This window comes from Ascaphus truei, chromosome 2 (assembly GCF_040206685.1).
Source record: "Ascaphus truei isolate aAscTru1 chromosome 2, aAscTru1.hap1, whole genome shotgun sequence".
In the NCBI taxonomy this organism is placed as follows: Eukaryota; Metazoa; Chordata; class Amphibia; order Anura; family Ascaphidae; genus Ascaphus; species Ascaphus truei.
The window spans coordinates 410,945,384-410,968,322 of NC_134484.1; the positions used below are offsets into that span (position 1 = coordinate 410,945,384).

Here is a 22,939-nt window from a genome sequence, read left to right on the forward strand (position 1 = left end):
ACACACACACAGTGACAGAGACAGCCACACACACACACAATGACAGAGACAGACACACACACACAGTGACACACACAGTGACACACACAGTGACACACACACACACACACACACACACACACACACACACACACACACACACACAATAAGCCCACCTCTGCAAACACACAAAAATAATGCCTCTCCCCCCTTGGGGTGGGTAAGGTGCCTGGGAGGGAGTATAAGGGGGCATGTGGGTTACCTGGGGCCCGTGGATGGGCTGCTGGAGCTGCATAGGTAGCCAGTGCAGCTGAGAGACTGGCAGGCCCGCGGAGCCTAAAGGGAGGGACAGAGGGGCGGAGCCTAAGGAGCCCGGCATTACTGGAGGAGAGAAGGGAGGGGGCAGTGCTGTAGGAAGAGGCGGGCCAAAAAAAAAATTGGCAGAGTGACAGCACGGGCAGCCAATCAGGAAAGGGGGAGTTTTTTTTTTAAAACCATTCTTGCAGGCATGCTTCCCGGGGGCCGGACCAAATGACTTCGGCCGGACGTTCCCCACCCGATTTAAAGGGATGAAGAGGATTATTAGGGACACAAAATGAAACGTAGTTGGGTGAGAGAGTGCTCAGGCTGCATGCTGTAAGCGGAGCACCACACATGCTGCTTCCCAGTCACATGAGACAGACGCATCACAAACCACTCTCTTATGAAAGCAACCGTTTAAAGGTTTGTTACAGACTGCGGCTATTTTTAAAGATTTACAAAAAGTGTTCCAGCTGCAAAACTGGTACAAAAACCTCTATAATTGCCTTCAATTACACTCTTTGTTTGACAAATCTGGTGATGATTTTGCATTAGCTCTGCCTCCCTTCTGTAGCCAAGCAGATTTTGATAAAACAAAAATCAAAAGCCAATTCTACACCCCACAGGCAGAAATTTCCCAAAGGTCATTAAATCGGCAATAATATTCAATGTTATGGTAAAAAAAAAAAAAATACAGCGGGACATTTTTTCTCTCGATGTAACACCATATTCAATAAGAACTGATATGTACGATACCCGTGTGTTAATGAACACATTTGTATATGGAGACTGCTATAGTTACTATACCAATTTCCTAAATAAAAGCCTACAATTCACTATGACGGGGTGCTAATTGCCGTATTGGTCCCAGAAACTATGAGATACTTTGTAAGTTGTGATACCTTTCAATGGACCAACATATAAATTGTACAAGCTTCCGATATTATAGAGGTCATTACTGAACTGGAGATGGAAATCTTCAACTGGGCTGACCATGACCAGCTGGCTAGTTGGGCATTAAATGAGTTAAGAAATTAAAATGCTGATAAATAAATATAAATATATATATATATACACAAATGTTGTACAGGTTATATTTTTATTTAAAAATATATATATGCCAGTCTGGGGTAGGTGTCTAATGAAGAGTGTGTGAATAAGTAATTGGGTGTTAATTACTCATTTGCATCTACTGCATTCAAAATACTCCCGACATATAGCTGCGGTAAAAAAAAATGGCAACTGCTTTACCACTGGCGATGTGACTTTGGTGGATAGGTTAATAAATACAATTGACGTTAAACACCGATAACACCAATTTTTTACATTTATTAAACTTTAGTGAATCTAGATTCTAGGCCACTGTGGATTGTGACCTTTGAAAACAGACCACAACACTAAAAAATAGGTGCACAGCACCATCTAGCCAATCAGTGCAGTATTTCACTTGATCTAGTCTACATACTGTATAAATGTTTTTGCACAGGTTTTTTTTTTTTTTTTTTCTATCATGCATCGTTTAAATAATGTTTACACAAAAAAGTGAAAAGATACTATATATTGTTCTATTATTATTTCAGGACAACTTGGATACATATTTTTAGGACTTATTTGAACTTGTGTAATCCTGGAGAAGGACTGCGGTACCTATTGCAGGGAGACCCTAGTTCAGTTGAAATACTACTTTGTTCAGCTTGACCCAAAAATGAGCGTGGCAGTCAGGAAGGGAAACACATCTAAGAAGAGTGACAATCTTTTCATTAATTGGCTAGCCAGAAAGGTGTCATGAGCTATTTTCTTTCACCAAATGGCTGGAAGGAATTATTACATTGGCTGAACCAGAGTTCTCGGAGTAGTAACATTTGAAGTGTCCTGCACCAGGACATCCTTTCCCAACTAATTACAATTAAGAAAAAATAAAAATATCTTCAGTCTTTGGACTAAAAGTCTGCAGGAATCACAACTTTCATAACTTCAAGGAGGTACAACTTTAATAGGACTCATTCACATATGAACTAATACAGTCCTAATAATTCTACAACACATCTGAAAGTCACTGATTAAGTGCCACTGCTGCTCTGTTGCAGCTCCCTCCAAAGCTAGTAGCATTTAATAATGAAGGAAGAATTCACCCCTTAGTCTTCACCTCCCCTCTAGCATAGCACAGTGATAACCAACAAGCAAGTCTGTCCTGGTAGTAGTACTTTTCTGTTTTGATCTTTGGAGGAGACAGTGGTGGTCAGCTACTGAAATTATTGAATTACTTAATTAATATTTTGGTGTCACCGGTAACAAAGACATCTTTGTCTAGTTTGAAGCGTGACATCATACATACTGTAGTATTGCTATATATGGTATATGTGTTGTGTAGGATATTAAATATTAAATGATATATTCCACAAGGCCCTGCTCTTCCAAATTACATATTGCAGTCACCTGCTAGGAAATATGTTTTGATCTACCTAAGAGTTGGTTAATTGCTCCCTGATCACATAGGTCCTGATTCACAGTCTCATCCCCCATGGACGCCATAGACCTCAGCAGCCTCAAACTGTAGCGCATCTGGGCATGTTTGTTGCCACGACCACCTACACCATGGAAACAGTTACCCTGGCCAGAGAATGTATCTGAAACAGAAAAGGAAGCGCAATCAGTTTGTTGTTCAATTAGGAGTGAAGCCCTGTGTACAATATCCACAAACATTATATATCAAAAGATTACAGAACAGGATAGCACTTGCAGTTTTAAGTATTTAAAGTGTTCTGTACACTTAAAGAGAAACATATATAGTGTTTTGAAAGCTCTGTACGCTATTGTTTCAACTATGAAGAACTCTAATGTTTGTCCCCTAAAAGGTATGACAACCTACTGTGCAACACATCCGCATTTCTCCAGGACCAATACTAAAACTTGTACAAAGTTGCATATTTAATAATAGAGTTAGAGATCCCTAAGTAAAGCGGCAATCCATGCTTCTGTTTCATGTATACATGTTTATTGCTTTTTTATTTATCTTAATATATAAAATCGAAAGGTTGGTACTAGCTGCGGTGAATCTGATTGGTCCTCAGCCTCTGGCCAATCAGATTGGTGGCTCTATGACGTCACCCGGCTCTATGACGTCACCCAACTCTCTCCCTCTCCCTCCCCCCCACCGGCTCCCGGACAGAGGGGAAGCGCGGCGCGGCCCTCCTGCCCCAGCCGCCAACGCTCACTTCCCTCCCTCCCCGATGGGGGGACAGGCAGTGGGCAGGCAACCTCCGGAAGGACCCCCTTCCTCCTGCAGATGCCCCCGGTAAGATGGCGGCGCACAGCGGACAGGCAGGGGGTGGTATTCAGTCAGGAGAGAGGGGGGGGAGTTAGTCAGGAGAGAGGGGGGGAGTTAGTCAGGAGAGAGGGGGGCGAGTTAGTCAGGAGAGAAGGGGGGAAGCCTGAACAGCTGTGAAGAGGGGGGAAGGGAGTTGAGAGGGAGGATGTGGGAGGCAGAACATTACATCACGGGCAATGCCGGGTATATCAGCTAGTATATATATATATATATTCCCCACAGAATATGAACTGGGGGCTTCTAGAACAGTAGAGTGCTATATGCACATTCAGTGTTCCCCCTGGTAACCGACCTATTTGGAATTGTTTCCCGATGAGTTGAATGTTTATCCAGAGGAAACAGTATGGGTGGTGGAGTCAGCATCAAGTGAGTAACCAGGAGAAAGATGCAAAATCATTGGGTATGATGCAACTGTTTTCTAATTAATAAACATAACAGCTATACTGGATGTCTGTTTTCATGTGTGGGGTCAAAAATGTTAATATCATAGGAACCCTGAAGAGCCTGAAGTTGAGCACAGCGCATATCACCTCTATTCGACCCCCCCCAGACCACATTCTGCTTTTGTTTTCTAAAAAGTGCATTTTCCACTTTGAACCACTATTATTGTTTAATAAGGTCAGAACATACAATATCCCAGTAAACAATACCTGCTTATATTTTTAGGACTGTTTGACACTTTGTATAAAGCGATACAAGGCTTCATGAGCGCTGGAAGTTGACATATGTACATTTGTATTAATAATCCAATGTGTTGCAGGCCTCTCTAGCAGCAAAGATGTTAATGTAGTTTTTCATCCTGGCTGAGTGAACACTGCAATCACACACTATGTGTTCCTGTATTTCCTAAAATACTACAAACAGCCCGACTAACCTTTCTTAGAGCCGTAGCAAAATAAGCCATTTCTGGCGGCTCTGGGAAAGTTGTTGCCACCGGCAAAGCGAAGCTTTCTATGCGCTCGAGGAGTGATACATCTGAGGCTACATCTGTCGTACAAAGTTTTTGTAGCCAAAATCGTACCAGTATGTATACAAGCCTCAGGCTGTGAGACCTTTTAAATCGGCCAGCAAGAGAGTTCTCCATAAATGTAAATAGATATTTTTTTATTCTTAAACTTCATTGTAGCAGGTGTGTCCCGGAGCAGGATCGAGCTGCTTTTACCACCAGAAACCCAATACGCCACATGCAGAGGATGGGAATTAGTGGCAGAAAAAAAAAGACACTGGCCATATTAGCCAATAAAAAATGATTGCACTCACAAGGCCCACAGACATGTTTATACAAGCACATTTGGAGCTCTTAATCTGCTCAGCCGAAGGGTTCCTATTGGTAAATCTCTCTCTGTCCTGCTATGAGACCATTTGGTTCAGGTGAGCAGAAGAAACAAATACAGTATAAGCATAGGGCACTGCTTCTCTAAATAAAGTTGCTATAAAGGCATCATGCATAAGTGTTTGTATATAGTGATTGAACTATCATCATAAAGTGGCATCCAATTATATTGCAGACTGGAAATCATCAGTTTAACAAAAACAGCAAAATAACAAATAAAGAACTAAAATGAACACTGAAAATCATCCATACTATAATAATTAATCTCTACACAGGGATATTATACAGTGATACATTTAATTGTAAATTACTGTATTGTCACCTAAACATATTGTGCAATGACCTACAAACATTTTCTTATCTATATTTTTAAAGCCATAATAAAAACATGTAGAAAAATAGCAGGGAGAACAATTTATTTTCTGGTAAAGGGAGGCGAACAAAATGTGGTCTTAAAATGTAGAATACAAAACATTTTTTTATATTAAAAAAAAGTAACAGCCACAGCAAATGAGTATGCAAGCTATTCAGTGAAAGGTCTAATTGTGACTGTGAACTGTACTATGTACAGCGCTAAATAGAACCATACTATATACCGGTTATACTCTTCACAAGTTGAAAGAGGCAATAATCTCTATAACTTCTGATACTGGAGAGACTGAAGTGCATTGGAAGTCATTACTAAAGCTTCTGCTTTGTGTTTCTCTTGGAACAGCATCAAACTGGACTGCACTAAGTAGACAAGGGGATGGAGCTGGGCAGCTCTGCATAGGAAAGGGTGTTAATCTGTGACGTGCTGTACCAGGGCAAGCAGAAGAAATAGCAAAACATCGAATGCACATCAGCCTTTCAGACACATCCATGTACTCTTCCTGAACTGCTCTTAAATTAAGAGTACCATAATCAACTGCATTTAAGTTTATACCACTCCTATAGTATTAGTGCATGCACATGTTTTCACATTTAATATTTTTTTCTGAGCAACATCTGAAACTTATTTTCAGGGAGATTTGGTATAAACGAAGATCTCTTCATCATTCATTTACTTGCATTGGGCTGATTTTTTCCAAGGAGAATGTAGGACAATTCAATTTCAGTGAACTACTCTATGAGGCAGTCACCCTCAAACTTTAGGAAAATCATCCTGTGTGGTAGCATTCATTACCCAATACAAAAGTTCTATTTTGTTTACTTCTTACCTATTCAGGGACAATTAAAGAACAGTATTTTACTCACAAGCAAAAGCCCACAGCTCTAGGGTCCCAGGTCTCTGGGAAATAAAAATGTCAGCGAGGCAATAAACGATTGGAAATGTTTTACTGATATGCAACATTGACCTCACTCATTGCCTGCATCCAAAGAGATATTCTTCTGAGTCTGGGGGTTTAATGTTTCAAGAAGTACAGTACACCCAACAAGAGCATTCAAAAGAGATCTAGAAGCTGTATCACCTTGGCTGGTGCACCATTCCAAAAACAGGAGGATGCGAGTGTTTCCTTGACAGGTTATGTAGTCTTCCAATAGCAGGGGAGCCACTGTAGCCAAGGTTGCCATGGCATGCAGCTGCAAGTCTTCAAAGCGAGCAGCGGGCCAGCTATGCACCCCAGGTTTTTCATTTGGTTTCACATAATTAAAGAGAGCCAACACCACCTTACCATCACTGAGAAACTACAAGAGAAAAGGAAAGGGATTAACCTATGATGATACAGCAGCTTGAGAGTGCAGTTCCACATATCAATATATGTACAGTGGGACTAGCAATAAATTAAAAGCAGAATAGAGGTTACTGAAAGGTGGTACGTGACAAAAGCTTTTCAAAGGCTAAATATGAGGGAGATTGTGCACTACTGAATTCAGTGAAGATAGAAATAAGGAGGCTTGTCTAAAGTTTGAAGTGGTTTGGATGCAAATAAAGCAGATTATTAATGGCGGTAAACAGAACGCATAATTTGAAATCTCATGTTAAGGATCTTAAAACCGATTTACCAAAAACAGTGATAAGCAACCCATGTCTAAAACATAAAGCTCTATCTGTAGTGTAATAATTCACAATGCATTCATTTGTCCTTCTGAGAACCTTTTAAAAGTGCACTCCATCTGACAGCAGAATAACTAAGGTTTTGATATATTTATTTTTACCAAGCACACAAATAAATTTAATTGTAAATTAACTAGGACAATACAAACTAAAGTTATAAAAATAACAAAAATGCGCTAAATATGAGATACTGTAGGTATGTAGTAACAGAATTACCACTTCTTACCTGTATTGTAGACAAATCTTTAGATAAAACCACAATCATGTTGAATAGCAATTTTTTCATCTCAAAGTCTTCATTGCTATGAAGAAGTTTAAGACTTTTAACCAAAGGATTGTGATGTTTAACTACAATGAAAAAACAAAAAACATAGCATAGACAAAAAGAATCAGAATTACATTAATAATGAATTTAGAAAACAAGAGTGTGTATTACAGATGTAGCAGGTTTCATTCCCTTCTGCTGAGATATTCTGCTCCATCACTTGCATTCATTACTATGGAAACTCAGTGATATTATAGTTATAAGTTGTAACGGGATATGTTGTGTTACCTGGGGAGACAATGAAGCCTGCTAGAGCTTGGCTGTTTGAGGAAGCCCATAAATTGCCTGTCCTGAGCATATATAAAGTATAACGGTATTTTATCGGTGAATTTTTTCATAGAGCTGTACTTTAATATTTTAGGGAGAAGGAGTGGCTCAGTGAGTAAAGACACTGACTGACACTGGGTTTGGAGCAGGGGAACCTGGTTCAATTCCCAGTGTCGGCTCCTTGTGATCTTGGGCAAGTCACTTTATCTCCCTGTGCCTCAGGCACCAAACACATAGATTGTAAGCTCCACGGGGCAGGGACTGTGTCTGCAAAATGTCTCTGTAAAGCGCTATGTAAAACTAGCAGCGCTATATAAGAACAAACTATTATTATTATAATAATATATCTTGCTAAACGTGGTTTACACTTAAGGAAAGCTTTCCATTCTTATTTTTAGAGAATTTATGGCAACAGTTTGTGCAAAAAATTACTATACAATAAGCATATTATAATGAGCTCCATATACATACAACTGGTATTGCGTATATGGTGATAATTTCAACAAAATACTGCACAGTCTGGTTTTACAGTCAGAACAAAACTGAGAAGTGAGTTCTTGGTTGCATTGTGTTGTAACTATAACAACACACTATTGGAGCACATGGGTGAAGACCGTAATAAACTACTTTAAACTGGTTAAACGACACATGTATTTATTATTAGTTTAATAAGGACATTCACCTGTTTGCACCGATAATGTATTGTTATTATGGATCCAACAAGCATTGGTTTGTACAGCAACATCAAGAGGCAAGTCAGATACACTGAAGCTCTTACATTTTCATCGTTGAGCGAAGACTTTGTTTCTTCAACTATTCCGATGTAGAGACTTTACATAGGTACAGTATATGGTACTGTAGGCTGACCACCTTGGGGACTTTTGTTTTTTGATTTGTAGGTTGTATTATGTTTTCAATCACCTATATTTGTGTGAAGTCACTTGTGCTTGTTTTTTGGTCATATTGCATTGTGCTTTAGAAGAGGACTATATTAATCTATACCTATACCAATTACAACATTGACCATTTAAAATCATTAAAATGTCTCACTTTAATAAGTGGGGACTAGTTCTAAATTAAGCGGTAAATCATACCAACATTTTAAATTAGCCTGCTGGCCTGAAAAGTCATGTTCAATTTTGTCAAAACCAAGCATGGTGGCCCTAGAGAAATGTGTGGTGTCTATGCAGTTGTATTATGCATTGTATTAGTCAAACTGAATACAATTTTGTAACAGGTACTGTAAGGTCTCCTATATCACCATTCTACTGTAGTTATAACAATTTGATTTGTACAGTATGGTGCAACTTCACTTTAGTGAGCAAAACACTATTAGCCTGGCACCATTTGTAGACCCAGCTGAGATGTTTCTCCCTAACTCACCTTCAGAAAATGTAGCAAATAAGATGAGCTGCTTGGCAAATCCACTTTCCTGAAAATATAATAAATAAAAATCAAACAATTACACATCTCAAAAATGAGGTATTATTGGGGGTTTGGGGTCTGAATTGTTTACAATACATGTACACAGATTTATTCTTTTGTTTATTGGGGACCCTATGGATGTGTAAATACATGACGTAGGCTGAGATTATAGTAGGAGCGAGCATGACAGAGCGCATGGCGTCGTGCGCGCCTAACGCTCGAGCGATGCCTGCACTGAGGTCTGAGGCAATGGTGAGGCGTTGCGGACGCGTCACAAGGCTGGTTTGCCCTCGTTGGCTGACCCGCTCACGTGATGCGGCCCTCGTGCAAAAAGACAAAATCATTTGTCTTTTAAAAAAAAATTGCCGCACGATACGGGCGGCCTCATAGAGAAGAGGTCTGTAGTGCCGGTTGCGGCACTGGTGTATGGAAGCTCCCCTTGAAGTCAATAGAAGTTTCCTTAAGATAGTGCAGGGCACTATCCTAATTTAATGAATAACCCCCAGTGTATGCCGAAGGGCACGCCGTAGATAGATGACAGGTGCAGCTCTAATCATTTGATATTATAAATAAATATTTTCACTTGCTGTAAGATAGCCTCTTTGTGAATTGTTGTAATCCTATTATCTTTCTATACTATATGTCATTATACAGGGTATAAAACTGAAATGCTGTTTCAAACCAGCGCTCCCAGCCCCCATATTTTTTTTAACGTAACTGAACCAATGGATATCCCAGTGTATGACTGCATTGGCATCTACATTTGGAGCAGCATTGCTAACCTAGTTTAATATAATCATGCAACAGTGGTCCCTTCCTTGTTCTTCAAGTCTCCTTTTTCCATAGAAACTCAGTCTATTAATTAGAGTAAAAAATAAATACAAAAATAACAGGACTAGATGAAAGTCTCGTGATAATATGGAATTAAACTATCAATACTGAAGGAAATAAAGTCACATTGTACTGGGCAGGGCCTGCTCTTTAATTGCACTCGTAAAGTGATCTTTAACCTTCCAGTTTTCAAAGAAATTAAAGGGTTTTTTTTTTTTTACTTAACGATAACAATGATTACAATTGTTTGAGGAAATAAATAAAACTGGTAAGTAATTTACAATTTTTATCTAAGTGACATCTTTTTACAAGATATTTTTTTTGCGTCTGTCATGCGTTCAGTTACCAAAAACAAACAGGTATTCTAAATAATGTACATTTGCACTGTACAGTATTTGTGAATTTTACTTACAACCATTGGAGGCCCATGGTTTTCTGCTATGAGTGTAGCTATCACCAAGAGGTCGTTTCTGAGTTGGCGGTCATAGTGTTTGTAACCATTTGTCAGAAGTTTAATAAATGATTCCTTCAATGCGCTGAAACAAAAAGGGCCAATTTAAACAGGATGTTCAATTTAACACCAAGCTAACCTGAATGAACATGTCACACAATACGTACTAGATACATTCTAAGTTACTGAGTTGATTAATGAGTTCTTCCTTTGGACCATTTTCTAACAGGTTCCACAAAATTTCTGAAGAGCGGAAAAGCAGCTGTCCCGAGGGATCTGGGTCATTGAGTCGTGAGCAGATTCTACTAGCAGCCTGAGCTTTTGCCATAAGCTTGCAGTTCTCTGTAGTAAGAACAAAGCCATATTAATTACAAGCTCAATATAAATACACACACACATTATATATATATATATATATATAGACACACACAATATATGTATATAAATGTATATATTATTTACAGGAGATATGAGTATAAAAATGATGCAACTTGGATTATTATATTCAGAATAACCTTGTGTCTGTTATGAAATATGTGAATATTGGGATTTAAAGGTGCATGCCAGTCTACTTTGGATTTAGATTTATTTTACAAGTTGTGATAAGAGACCACAGTGAAAACAACTGTTTCTTACAATTAACTTCTGTACTCTTGCCAAAGACCTCCACGTGCTCATGATGTACTGTAACATGTAGCTTATTCTCAAGATTGTTGGTATCTTAAATACTTTATTGTACAATGCATACCATTGCACAGTATTTCTAACGCGATCCGCTTATAACACGATGTGATTCTTTGGACCCCAAGCACAGTGTTATAAGGGGGTTGAGCTGTACTTATCACCTCTCTAACCTGATCCTGAGTCTATGCATTTATTATAAGCATCTAAAGGGCGTATAGGCTGTGAATTAATCACAACTGCTCTAGAAAGCTACCCGATAAGCAGACCCCTATCACAGTGCCTGATATTTTTATTATAATAAGGATAGGCTCGTTTTTAGCACTTCTGTGGCAGGGTTGTCTTGTAGGACCCACTTCAAAGCTCTCACCCAGTTTTTTTCATTTGTAATTGTTTTTATGTTCATGCCGTGATTCTAGTTTCTGGCACTTTATCCAGAATTGTATGTATGTCTTTTGTATATATGTTAATTAAATGTCATTTTTTAATTACCCTTGTGGGAAATGTATTTTTAGTGCAGCCATAGGGAAACCCTTTTTCTTCTCCGTCAGTTTCTTGCCGGCACCCCTTTCCCTCCCCCCTTCTTGACTAATTTTCTATTACATTAACAACTAATCAGCTGAGCAGGATCATCTATCCCATCTGGGATCTTGTCTATAAAAATGACCTTCAGACTGTTTCTACTGTACTCCCTAACCCATGATTTATTTAACTTTTCTGTTACAGTAAAGAAACTATGACATCCTTGAAGAAATCTATTGCTGGACCATTGAAAGGTATAACAGTGTGTCTAGATTTCTAACTACAGTACATGTACACACTGCTCCCACTATCAAACATACCAGAGGTACTAGATAGGAGTTGCAGTACTCTAAGTAACCATAATTTCTCCTGAAGTCGATTTTCAAGCAAAGACAGTGATAAAACCATGGTTTCTGCCAAGCCTCCTACTTCAGCCATCTGTATCTTGTAATTCTCACTGGTTGGATGGAAACCTGTGTCAAAGAACAAAATATTCAGATAGTGATTTTAGATCCACAATTGCCACTATAACACTTTAGTTGTACAGTAAGAGTATTCAGTGTCTTACAATACAACAGAAAATATAAAGTGTTGACTTATAGTAAGGCCTCCAGATACTGTATAAAAATAAACACAATGTGAGAGGGTAGTCTTTTCGACGGAAGAGTTTACATTTGAAGTAATGTGCTGTGCTATACTGTATGTTGCCATCTCTTTAACTTATGTAGAAAAAAAAAATCACGTAATCTGGGTATAAAATTACCAACTACTATGAAAATAATAAAGAAAATAATATTTCTTTTTAATTAAAGCGGTCCCTCTAATTTGAAAACATTGACAGGAATGTTTTGATGTATCATTAATCGGAAGCTATTTTCAATAAGTAGTTCAAAAACTCTAAAGAAGTATTGGTTATAGAGTTTCAGATTCATTACAGGTTGTGATACCTTTCATTGGATCAGGATGAAAGTGCTTTGTAAAAGTTCTTCATAAGTGTAGTGATAGTGCACATGACTTTACAACCTCATAGGTCCCTTCTTCAAGAGTATTTCAAATGTACAGTACACCTCAAGAAGAGATCTGCGAACTGCAGTACATGTCATCCATGAAGTATCACAAAGATGCATTAAAAAAATCTCCATAAGCAAAAATGAATGTTAGAAGACAACCCACAACAGGGGTGATATATCAAGGGAAATGCGAGATGAAAATGACACAAATTGCGTTATTTATATCTTGTGTCTGTCTGCTTTAGTGTATCAAAGTCTTCAAGTTTTGTTCAGTGTGAGCCAGCTTACGAGTTGGGTAGTGTCACAAAGAGGAGTAGGAAGGAGCTACATGACACACAGATTACAATGAGATGTAACAAACTCCGGTCTCCGTGCGTCACTTTTCTAGTATTCTGGTATTTGCGTTAAACAAAATACCCAAGTGGCATACTTGGCGTGTTCCATCTAGGCAACAGCACACATCTAGTAGTGTAAGATGTGGGAAACACTTAAAACAAACTTCTATTTGCACTTTCTTTCCTGTTGATCCATCTCCCCCGACAGGTTATGCATTAATAAGTACAGTAGTTTGGTGAGCAGCAAACACAACAAAGGCCTGTTTTGACCTATACCAGGTGTCTGTAATATTACTGAATTAAGACATGGCATCACAGAGAGCATTTCCAATGAGAGAATCCGCATGGTTACTGTACATCTACAATATATGTACATTCACTGGAAGGTGAACTTTTTAGGCTTTTTTTTGCTAAAGGTTTTAAAAATAGTATAAACTATGACAACGCAATTTAATTACATTTGAACTCTAACACACGTACATACAGATGCAGCCCCCAGTATCCGATCACTTGCCTTGCAAAATCTATGGCAATCTCCCAATAAACTGCAACATTTCTGTGAGATTTCTGCAGCCAGACTAATGGCCCATCGGATTAACATGGCGGGGGTGTTTGAATGGGACTGCAGGGACCCCTGCTGTGTTAATCCGATGGGCCATTAGTCTGGCTGCAGAAATCTCACAGAAATGTTGAGGCATTTACTGTGAGATGCCTTAGTTTTTACCCAGGCAAGTGATCGGATACTGGTGGCTGCATCTGTAGTTTGTTTTCCTATTTAACCAGCAACTGTGGCCCACTGACCAGAGCTATTTGAACTCATTCAGTGCTATAGTGCAATGGGTTGCATGGCTCTATGGCAGTATGTAGGTAAATACATCATATAACTATTACATTAAACTATTACCTGGAAACGTTAGGAATTTATTAACTCTACATTTTTTCTGTTAGTCATAACCAATTAATAACAGCAGATACATATGTTACCTTCAACCTGCTGTTTGACAGGCTCTGGGTTGTAGAAATGGATAATAGAGTTGCAGATTTGTATCCTCACTTGAGAACTTGGCACTCTCATAAGGCAACCTATCAAATAAATAAGAATGTCATACTGTAATGTGTTGGGTCTCACGTTTTTCCCATGTAATGCACTGTGATTAGTCAGACAGGCACACAGACAATGGTACGGTCAATCGATAATATTCAGACAGACAATGGTACAGGTCAATAGATAATGAGCCACTAGTAAAAAGCCTTTATACTCATTAAATGATCTACTACATTGAAATTTGAGCAGGAAACACTAAAATACACAGAGAGAGAATTTCAGTTTTAGGCATTAAAAAAAAAACCCCAATGTGCATTTTACGAGTGCATTAACATTCCAAGTCATTAAGGAATTTGCTGCTCTTATTTTATGTATAAAACACAAGACCAAATAAATAACCCATTGGAAGCAAAATTCAGAAGGGTTTTCTTTTGATTCATATTTTGTAACAGGTTTTACTATCTAATCTAAAGCATTTTTGACAGGGAACAATGTTCTTTAATATTGCTCAATTAAGCACCATGTATAACAGTTACAAGAAATTAAAAGAGCCAATTTCCCTCTTACTTTTAGTATTAGTTATAGGTCAATGCCTAACCAAGATAAAATGTTACAATAATTCTTAATGTAAAGTTACATAGTAGTTCTCAGAAAAGTTCTAATTATTTTACATCAATGTTTGTCCAAAGAAGGAATGTAGTAGGTACATTTCCAATGAATATGTGAGAGAGTTTAAAAAGGAATATTAGAGAATTTACAGAGTACTGCAAAAATACCTTTGTGGAATAAAGTAAGGTGATTTCACCTTTAATTGAACTAACCATGTTCATAAATCTCATTTCTATTCATTGCTTTTCAATTTTGTTTGAAGATATACCAATGTGTATGGTCCTCTGAGTATATATCAATATAAACAAGTGTGTTTTGATGTAATGCTACAAATGTTTCTCTCAGTTTCATAATCTGTCAAATGTTTTTGGAGCAATCAAAATTCCATTCATATGCAAATACATTGGCTAGTGCTAAAACAAAGTGCGGTTGAAGGTCCCTGAGGAAAGGTCTGACATTTCATGAGTTGAGCTATTCCAAAGTAACCACTGCATTCTTAGATAATTACTTGCAGATTATTTGTCATTTATATCAAAACAATGTTTTTCAGTCATTTTCACAAATGCCTTCACCTTTCACACTCTCAACCCCGTGCAACACGTGCTGGAACTGCAATAAAATGACAGGTGTTTTATGCTTTTAGTGGCTCTCTACATTCAGGCCAAAAATATTAACTGCACAATCATAAATCAGTTGAAAAAAGTACTTTCCTAACTGTTGGTTGCAGCAGCAGCAGCAGATTTGTTCAGCAATCAATCTTACGTTATAAAGCATGTTTTAGAAAAATCACAATTTTGCACACACAAAAAATCTCCAGGTATAGAATGCACCTGTACTATTTCTCACCAGTCTGAGTGTGACTGCAAAAAATAAAAAGGCAGTAACTGACACTATATGTTGTAGACCCCAGCATTCTCTAATGCAATACTCTTTTGAAAATGGAGTTGATGGAATTTGTAGAGTTATATGACCTGGCTCCAGCTGGTTCCAAGTCAATGGTGTACAGTATAACTTACCCAACTGTGATATTGACTCTGCAACAACCTGTGCGTAGCTTATTTCATCTGATGTCTTCTCTTTCAGAAAGGGCAGTCTGCAAATAGGAAAAATAACCAAACCGATGTAACAAACATTTATTTAGTACATGCTACCTATTAATTCAATTAAAATTGTGCCTCATGGATGAGAACCAGCAGTTTTTGAAGTGAAACTTCCTTAGTGGCACCTCATTCGTGATGGGGCAAAAATGGATTGTGGAGACAGAAATGAAACGGATGTGACGTCAGTGCTGGCAGTTGAGGCCGGGCTGTGTTCTGGCTCAGCCCGACCCCAACACTGACATCACACCCGCTCCACAAATCAGATGCGGCGGCGGCGGCGATAGCCGCCGGCGCCGCTCCTAACGGCTGCTGCTCCCCCCACATGGCTGATCACATATGCGGCGGCGGCGGCGGCGATAGCCGCCGGCGCCGCTCCTAACGGCCGCCATTCCCCCCGCACATCCGCTGCCAAGCCGCGCATGCTCAGTAATCATGGGGACTGGGGGAAAGCCACGCATGCGCAGAAGCGGTTGGCAGCGGCGCTGTTCCCCGCCCGCTGCCACGGCTGTTGACATGTGTTGCCGTTCCCCGTCTGCTGCCCGGGACAGCAGAGACCGCCCGACCGGGACAGCCCCCCCCCACCCTTTCCTAACCTGAATGGGATCTCCCTCCCAGCCCACACATGGGCCCGCCTAACTTCCACTACCGCTGCCATGCCGCGCATGCGCAGAAGCGGCTGGCAGCGGCGCCATTCAGCCCTCCAGTGACGTGGGCGTTTGCGGGCCCCCCAGGAAGCGGTGGTACAAAAACCGGGCGCAACCCGCGCGGACCCCCCCCCGGACCCCCCACACACTGACGGACCCCCCCGGACCCCCCACACACTGACGGACCCCCCCACACACTGACTGACCCCCCCAGACCCCCACACACACTGACTGACCCCCCCAGACCCCCACACACACTGACTGTCCCCCCCAGACCCCCACACATACTGACTGACCCCCCCCAGACCCCCACACACACTGACTGACCCCCCAGAGACCCACACACACTGACTGACCCCCCCAGACACACTGACTGACCCCCCCAGACCCCCACACACACTGACTGACCCCCCCAGACCCCCAAACACACTGACTGACCACCCCAGACCCCCACACACACTGACTGACCCCCCAGAGACCCACACACACTGACTGAACCCCCCAGACCCCCACACACACTGACTGACCCCCCCAGACCCCCGCACACACTGACAGACCCCCACACACACTGCCTGACCCCCCCAGACCCCCACACACACACTGCCTGACCCCCCCCAGACCCCCACACACACTGCCTGACCCCCCCAGACCCCCACACACACACTGCCTGACCCCCCCCAGACCCCCACACACACTGACTGACCCCCCCAGACCCCCGCACACACTGACTGACCCCCCCAGACCCCCACACACACTGACTGACCACCCCAGACCCCCACACACACTGACTGACCACCCCAGACCCCCACACACACTGACTGAACCCCCCAGACCCCCACACACACTGACTGACCCCCCCAGACCCCCGCACACACTGACTGACCCCCCCAGACCCCCACACACACTGACTGACCACCCCAGACCCCCACACACACTGACTGACCACCCCAGACCCCCACACACACTGACTGAACCCCCCAGACCCCCACACACACTGACTGAACCCCCCAGACCCCCACACACACTGACAGACCCCCACACACACTGCCTGACCCCCCCAGACCCCCACACACACACTGCCTGACCCCCCCCCAGACCCCCACACACACTGCCTGACCCCCCCAGACCCCCACACACACACTGCCTGACCCCCCCCAGACCCCCACACACACTGACTGACCCCCCCAGACCCCCGCACACACTGACTGACCCCCCCAGACCCCCACACACACTGACTGACCACCCCAGACCCCCACACACACTGACTGACCACCCCAGACCCCCACACACACTGACTGAACCCCCCAGACCCCCACACACACTGACTGAACCCCCCAGACCCCCACACACACTGACTGAACCCCCCAGACCCCCACACACACTGACAGACCCCCACACACACTGCCTGACCCCCCCAGACCCCCACACACACACTGCCTGACCCCCCCCAGACCCCCACACACACTGCCTGACCCCCCCAGACCCCCACACACACTGACCCCCCCAGAGCCCCACACACACTGACTGACCCCCCCAGACCCCCACACACTGACCCCCCCAGACCCCCACACACACTCACAGTCACACGCACACTCAGTCACACACACTCAGTCACACTCACACGCACACTCAGTCACACGTACACTCAGTCACACTCACAGTCACACGCACACTCAGTCACACTCAGTCACACGCACACTCAGTCACACTCACAGTCAGACGCACACTCAGTCACACTCACAGTCAGACGCACACGCACAGTCAAACGCACACGCTCAGTCACACGCACACTCTCAGTCAAATGCACACGCTCAGTCACACGCACACTCTCAGTCACACGCACACTCTCAGTCACACGCACACTCTCAGTCACACGCACACTCTCAGTCACACGCACACTCTCAGTCACACGCACACTCTCAGTCACACGCACACTGTCACACGCGGAATTCACACTTAGTGCAAATAGCTAATACAGGGGATGTGTGCCGAGCACGCGCATTCTAAGTCAAATTTATTTGCGTTTTGTCATTGAGATTGTATTTTGATTTTTAATTAAAACATCACCAACACCAACACAAATACAATTTCTGTGACAAAAGTCAAAGAAGTTTCACTTACTATGCGCGTGCACAGCACACACAGCTTTTTATATTAACAAACATACCATGCCAATTGGTTTGACGTTCTAAAACTTTAGTACAGTTATGTAACGTATATACTGAGAGAGGAGTAGAAATACAACATTTCATATTGTAAACAACATGATTACCATGCCATCTCTACGCAGATAATACAGGAATTAAGATGCAGACTCCGTGTCCTTTATTCGGTATGCTGCAAAGCCGCTTTCCTGTGCTGAAGAAGAGTTCAGCTCCATTCAAATTAGTCTATGGCACCTATTCAAAATGCTGTGAAGCATCAGTGCCATGCAAATTAATCTTCCCCTCAACTTTACAGCATGCTAATTGAGGGCCTAGATCACGGCAAAAAGAAAACTATTACGGATATTGAATTATAATAATAATTTATTATGCTTAATGCTGAAATAATGACAAATCTCCACTGATTGCTCAACCTGTTCAATTTATCTGTATTTTGTTAATTTCTATCTGTTTTTTTTTCTTCAACCCAGAACTTAAGGTGAATTACTTACCCGGATAGCTTTAGAATTTCACACATGGGTTCTACATAATCTGCATGGTCTTCTATCCTTCCTGCACAAATATTTAGCATTTTGAACATGTGTGTTAAATCCTTCAAGGGCTTTTTGAAGATTTCAAGTTAAGACAATAAAATATATTAACAGCAGAGTATGTGAATTATTGTACCAGAATATTAAAGGTATATATAAAAAGTATATATTAAATACCTCTCCAAAACCAACACTATATTAGTGCTGACATAGTTATGACGTGGCTGTACATTGCCTTTTTTTTTTTTTTTTTTTTTTTAAACACTCCATGCCAAACAAGCAGTCATACAGTATCATGCAATTGGCTGGATGGTTTACAACACATTTTGTACGTTTGTTGTTGGGAGGTATGAGATGCTGTGTGCCAAATCCATCCAGCTACTTGGGATATGGAGATGTCAAAAGTTACTGTAGGTGAAAAAACCCATACATTTCTACATTTCACACTATTAAGAAGACTTTTTAGCAGCTTGCATCTAAAAAATGGTTAAGGAGCAGAGCAGTTCCCCATCCCTATATTTTTTGTGTGACTTTCTGCCGCCCTCCCGCCCCCCCCCCCCCCTTTTTTTTTTACATGGGTGGGATCCAGGGGGTCCCCAGAGGTAAAATGAACGCTGTTCAGCTCCAACAACACCCTGCTTCCCACCTATGTTAAGAAAAAATGGGGAGCAAGGTGGGGATTGCTCTTTAATGCTATTATTTTGACATTTGTATGGGATGTAGGGCTTGGGGATACAAGTGCATTTGGGTAATTTTTTTTTAATTAAATGTTTTTGAGCTTGTTTTACTCATTCATTTTCCCCATAAGAGAAAAAATAACTTCCCTGGAAGTGAAACTGACATACATTTTGCATTCCAGTGCATGGCTGCCAGAAAGTGCGGTCGCGGCCTCCCACCCAGCGGCTCGTTAACCTTTTCCTCTCTACCTACAAAGTGGTCGCGCTATTCATTTTGGGGCCTACATTGACATCACCACTCCCCCCCCCCCCCATGCACAGACACCACTTCTTATTCCCCCCACACTGAAACCTACCTCTCTATCTATATACATGCAGTGCATTATGTAAATTAGATATATACACACTGTACATACCAAGTTTTAGTAGTGAACATATAGATGTGTGTGTGTGTGTGTGTGTGTATATACATATATATATATATATACATATATATATATATATATATATATATATATATATATATATATATATATACATATATATATATATATATATACACATATATATATATACATATATATATATATATAGGTATCAGTACCGTGTTAGCCGAGCTTCAATAATCAAAAAATAAATAGATGATACCGTTCTGTGGCTAACGAAATGCTTTTATTTGTGCGAGCTTTCGAGATACACTGATCTCTTCTTCCGGCGATGTTACAAATTTATGCAACTGTTCGAAACACTTAGCAGTGGCCTAAACAGAGATCGAAATTTTATGAGTCATTACTGACACTAGTGAACTCTCTTCCCATGAGCGCTAAAGGCCATGTCTGTACATACTGTGCTATATGTATGCACACACAGCTGTCTCTCACACATACTAATACTCCTTGTTTTTCCATCCCTATACACCAATAGGGACCACAAAGTATCCACACACACTTTTAGTTGTGCTACAAACTCTCACATTTCCACACACACCCACACCTTTTATATCCACTCCCACTCCACACACACCTTGTGTAAAGCACTGTATATACTGTGGGCTCTCCATTCATTTTTATTCACACTGATACACATACAGACTCTTTCTTCACTTGCTTTCAGGAACCTTTTGACACCTCTAGTCATTAAACACATCCACACCGGGGGAAGGACCAGCACAGATAACATTCCAAGAGACACTGTTTTTAAGTATACCCTTGCTTCAATCATTGTAACATCGCCGGAAGAAGAGATCAGTGTATCTCGAAAGCTCGCACAAATAAAAGCATTTCGTTAGCCACAGAACGGTATCATATATTTATTTTTTGATTATATATATATATATATATATATATATATAAATATATATAAATACATATATACACACACATACCAACAGTGGTGTGAAAGCATTAACTAATATATTTACAATACTATGGAATAAAGTACATGACAAAGGATACAACACCATTGCAATAATGTTTGGCCACTTTTTTTAAAACTCGCACATGCCTTTCCATCAAGTCTCGCTGTAAAAACAAAATGTACTTAATTAGTTATGCACGCTCAAGTGAAATCAAAAAGTTTAAAATAAAAGGTTCCTAAAGCACATAATCAGAAATCAAATATTTGTCTGAGATACTAATTACTTCGAGACAAAACGGTGAAGCATTTCACGTTTAATTTAGATGGTGCAGACTAGTGAACAGCAGCAGTGTGTTGTAGCAATGTTGTTGAGAAATCTGTATGAAAACCCAAGAATACTTATGAAGGTGTTACTGCAGCGCTTATACTAGGCACAACATCTTAGTTATCAATGTTTTAGAGTTGCAAAACAGAGGAGATATTGTGCAGAAATGGGCCCCGATTCTTTATATAGTATACAGATGAATTGATATATTATTGCAGGTGTGGCCAACTCCAGTCATCAAGGGCCACCAACAGGTCAGGGTTTAGGGATATCCCTGCTTTAGCACAGTCGCTGACTGAGCCATCTGTGCTGAAGCAGGGGAAAACTGACCTGTTGGTTGCCCTTGAGGACTGGAGTTGGCCACCCACGCATTATTGCTCCTGCAGAGAGTTTGATATGCACACCCTATTATTTTACAGTACATATTTATTTATTCTTCTGGAGACACTACATAATTTGTCCATGTGGATTCAAATTCCCTTAATATATAATTCTTATTCTTACATTGTGACATGCTCTTAAAGGAGTGTTTCCTCCTTGGGAGAGCTCATCAGTGGTCCTCGAAGTTCAGGAGCCCCAGTTCCGGAGATATTTGTAGTTCTTTTGTGCTAGTTCAGACACAAAAACCAACAAATATGGCTGTGGACTACAAATATGGCCACCGGGGTCACCAATAGAAAGCTGCGATGTCATCTCCTGATTATATCCCTGCTTTTCTATTGACTCCTGGACCAAATCCTGACCCCGGCAGTCATATTGCTCACCCACGATTGCCGCCTCGACCTTTATAATGAACAGGCTCGTCGCTCTTGAACCAGAACATTGGGGGACAACCAATGATCTCTGCCGGGCAGGGGGTTGAGTAAGAGAAAAAAAAGAAAAATGTATCAGGGAATGACCTCAAGAAAATATTGTAGATATTAAAAGCTCTTCAGTGAAGCTCACATTAACACTTCACAATGTTCTGTATTTATGATCATTGTTAGCATGTAGGTGGTTTGGCCACTTTTGAGATTCTTAATTGAAATACCACCAACTCTGCCAGCAGTATAATAACATGATATTTTCTTGCACTAACATTTTCATTTGGCTATAACAAAGAGAGAAAAAAAATCAACACTTTCCAATTACAGTACTTACGGAGCATGGATCTTCAAGGAGTTTAAGCACACGACTCAGGTCCATGGATTTAAAAGGAACTACCTACAAGAGAACATTTTTAAAGTTTGTAAACTGATACTGCACACTGGGTTAGTGACCTCTACGTCTAATGTGGCTATTTTGGCAAATTTTATCTGTAGACGTGTGCAAAGAGTCCTATCGGCTCTGTTCCCATTGGTTAGTTTCAATTTCCCACGCTCCCAAGTCCCGTCCAGTCGCATGGCTGTCCTTAGGCATTGACTCCACCGACATCCCTGATTGGTTCATTTCTGACACCGCCCCTCACCCATGATTGGCTCAGCAGGGGAATTAACTCAGCTGATTGTCCATGATTACAAATGGAGGCCTGAAAAGTATACAAGGGCTCCACAGTTGTTCTTGGTTGGTCTCGATGATGAGAGACCAATGATGACACTATACATTTGAGTCGGCCAACCATTAAGCAGAATCCAATTGGTCTGCCAGTTTTATGTAGTTAAAAATATATTTTTTATTTTTTTAT

At 41.1% G+C, this 22,939-nt stretch overlaps 1 protein-coding gene across 3 annotated transcripts in view; it reads right to left on the reverse strand.

The window, feature by feature from the left end:
* CFAP69 (cilia and flagella associated protein 69) overlaps positions 1 to 22,939 on the reverse strand; it is a 97,674-nt gene that overhangs the window by 59,682 nt on the left and 15,053 nt on the right. For all 3 annotated transcript variants that reach the window (XM_075587473.1, XM_075587474.1, XM_075587472.1), the window contains exons 2-13: positions 22,417 to 22,479; positions 21,050 to 21,115; positions 18,880 to 18,989; positions 15,496 to 15,572; positions 13,810 to 13,908; positions 11,801 to 11,953; positions 10,445 to 10,619; positions 10,239 to 10,362; positions 8,954 to 9,002; positions 7,205 to 7,326; positions 6,392 to 6,608; positions 2,742 to 2,906 (exon numbers count right to left, since the gene is read on the reverse strand). In XM_075587473.1, the coding sequence (XP_075443588.1) occupies positions 2,742 to 2,906; positions 6,392 to 6,608; positions 7,205 to 7,326; positions 8,954 to 9,002; positions 10,239 to 10,362; positions 10,445 to 10,619; positions 11,801 to 11,953; positions 13,810 to 13,908; positions 15,496 to 15,572; positions 18,880 to 18,989; positions 21,050 to 21,115; positions 22,417 to 22,479 (1,420 nt within the window). The remainder of the gene's footprint in view (positions 1 to 2,741; positions 2,907 to 6,391; positions 6,609 to 7,204; positions 7,327 to 8,953; positions 9,003 to 10,238; positions 10,363 to 10,444; positions 10,620 to 11,800; positions 11,954 to 13,809; positions 13,909 to 15,495; positions 15,573 to 18,879; positions 18,990 to 21,049; positions 21,116 to 22,416; positions 22,480 to 22,939) is intronic.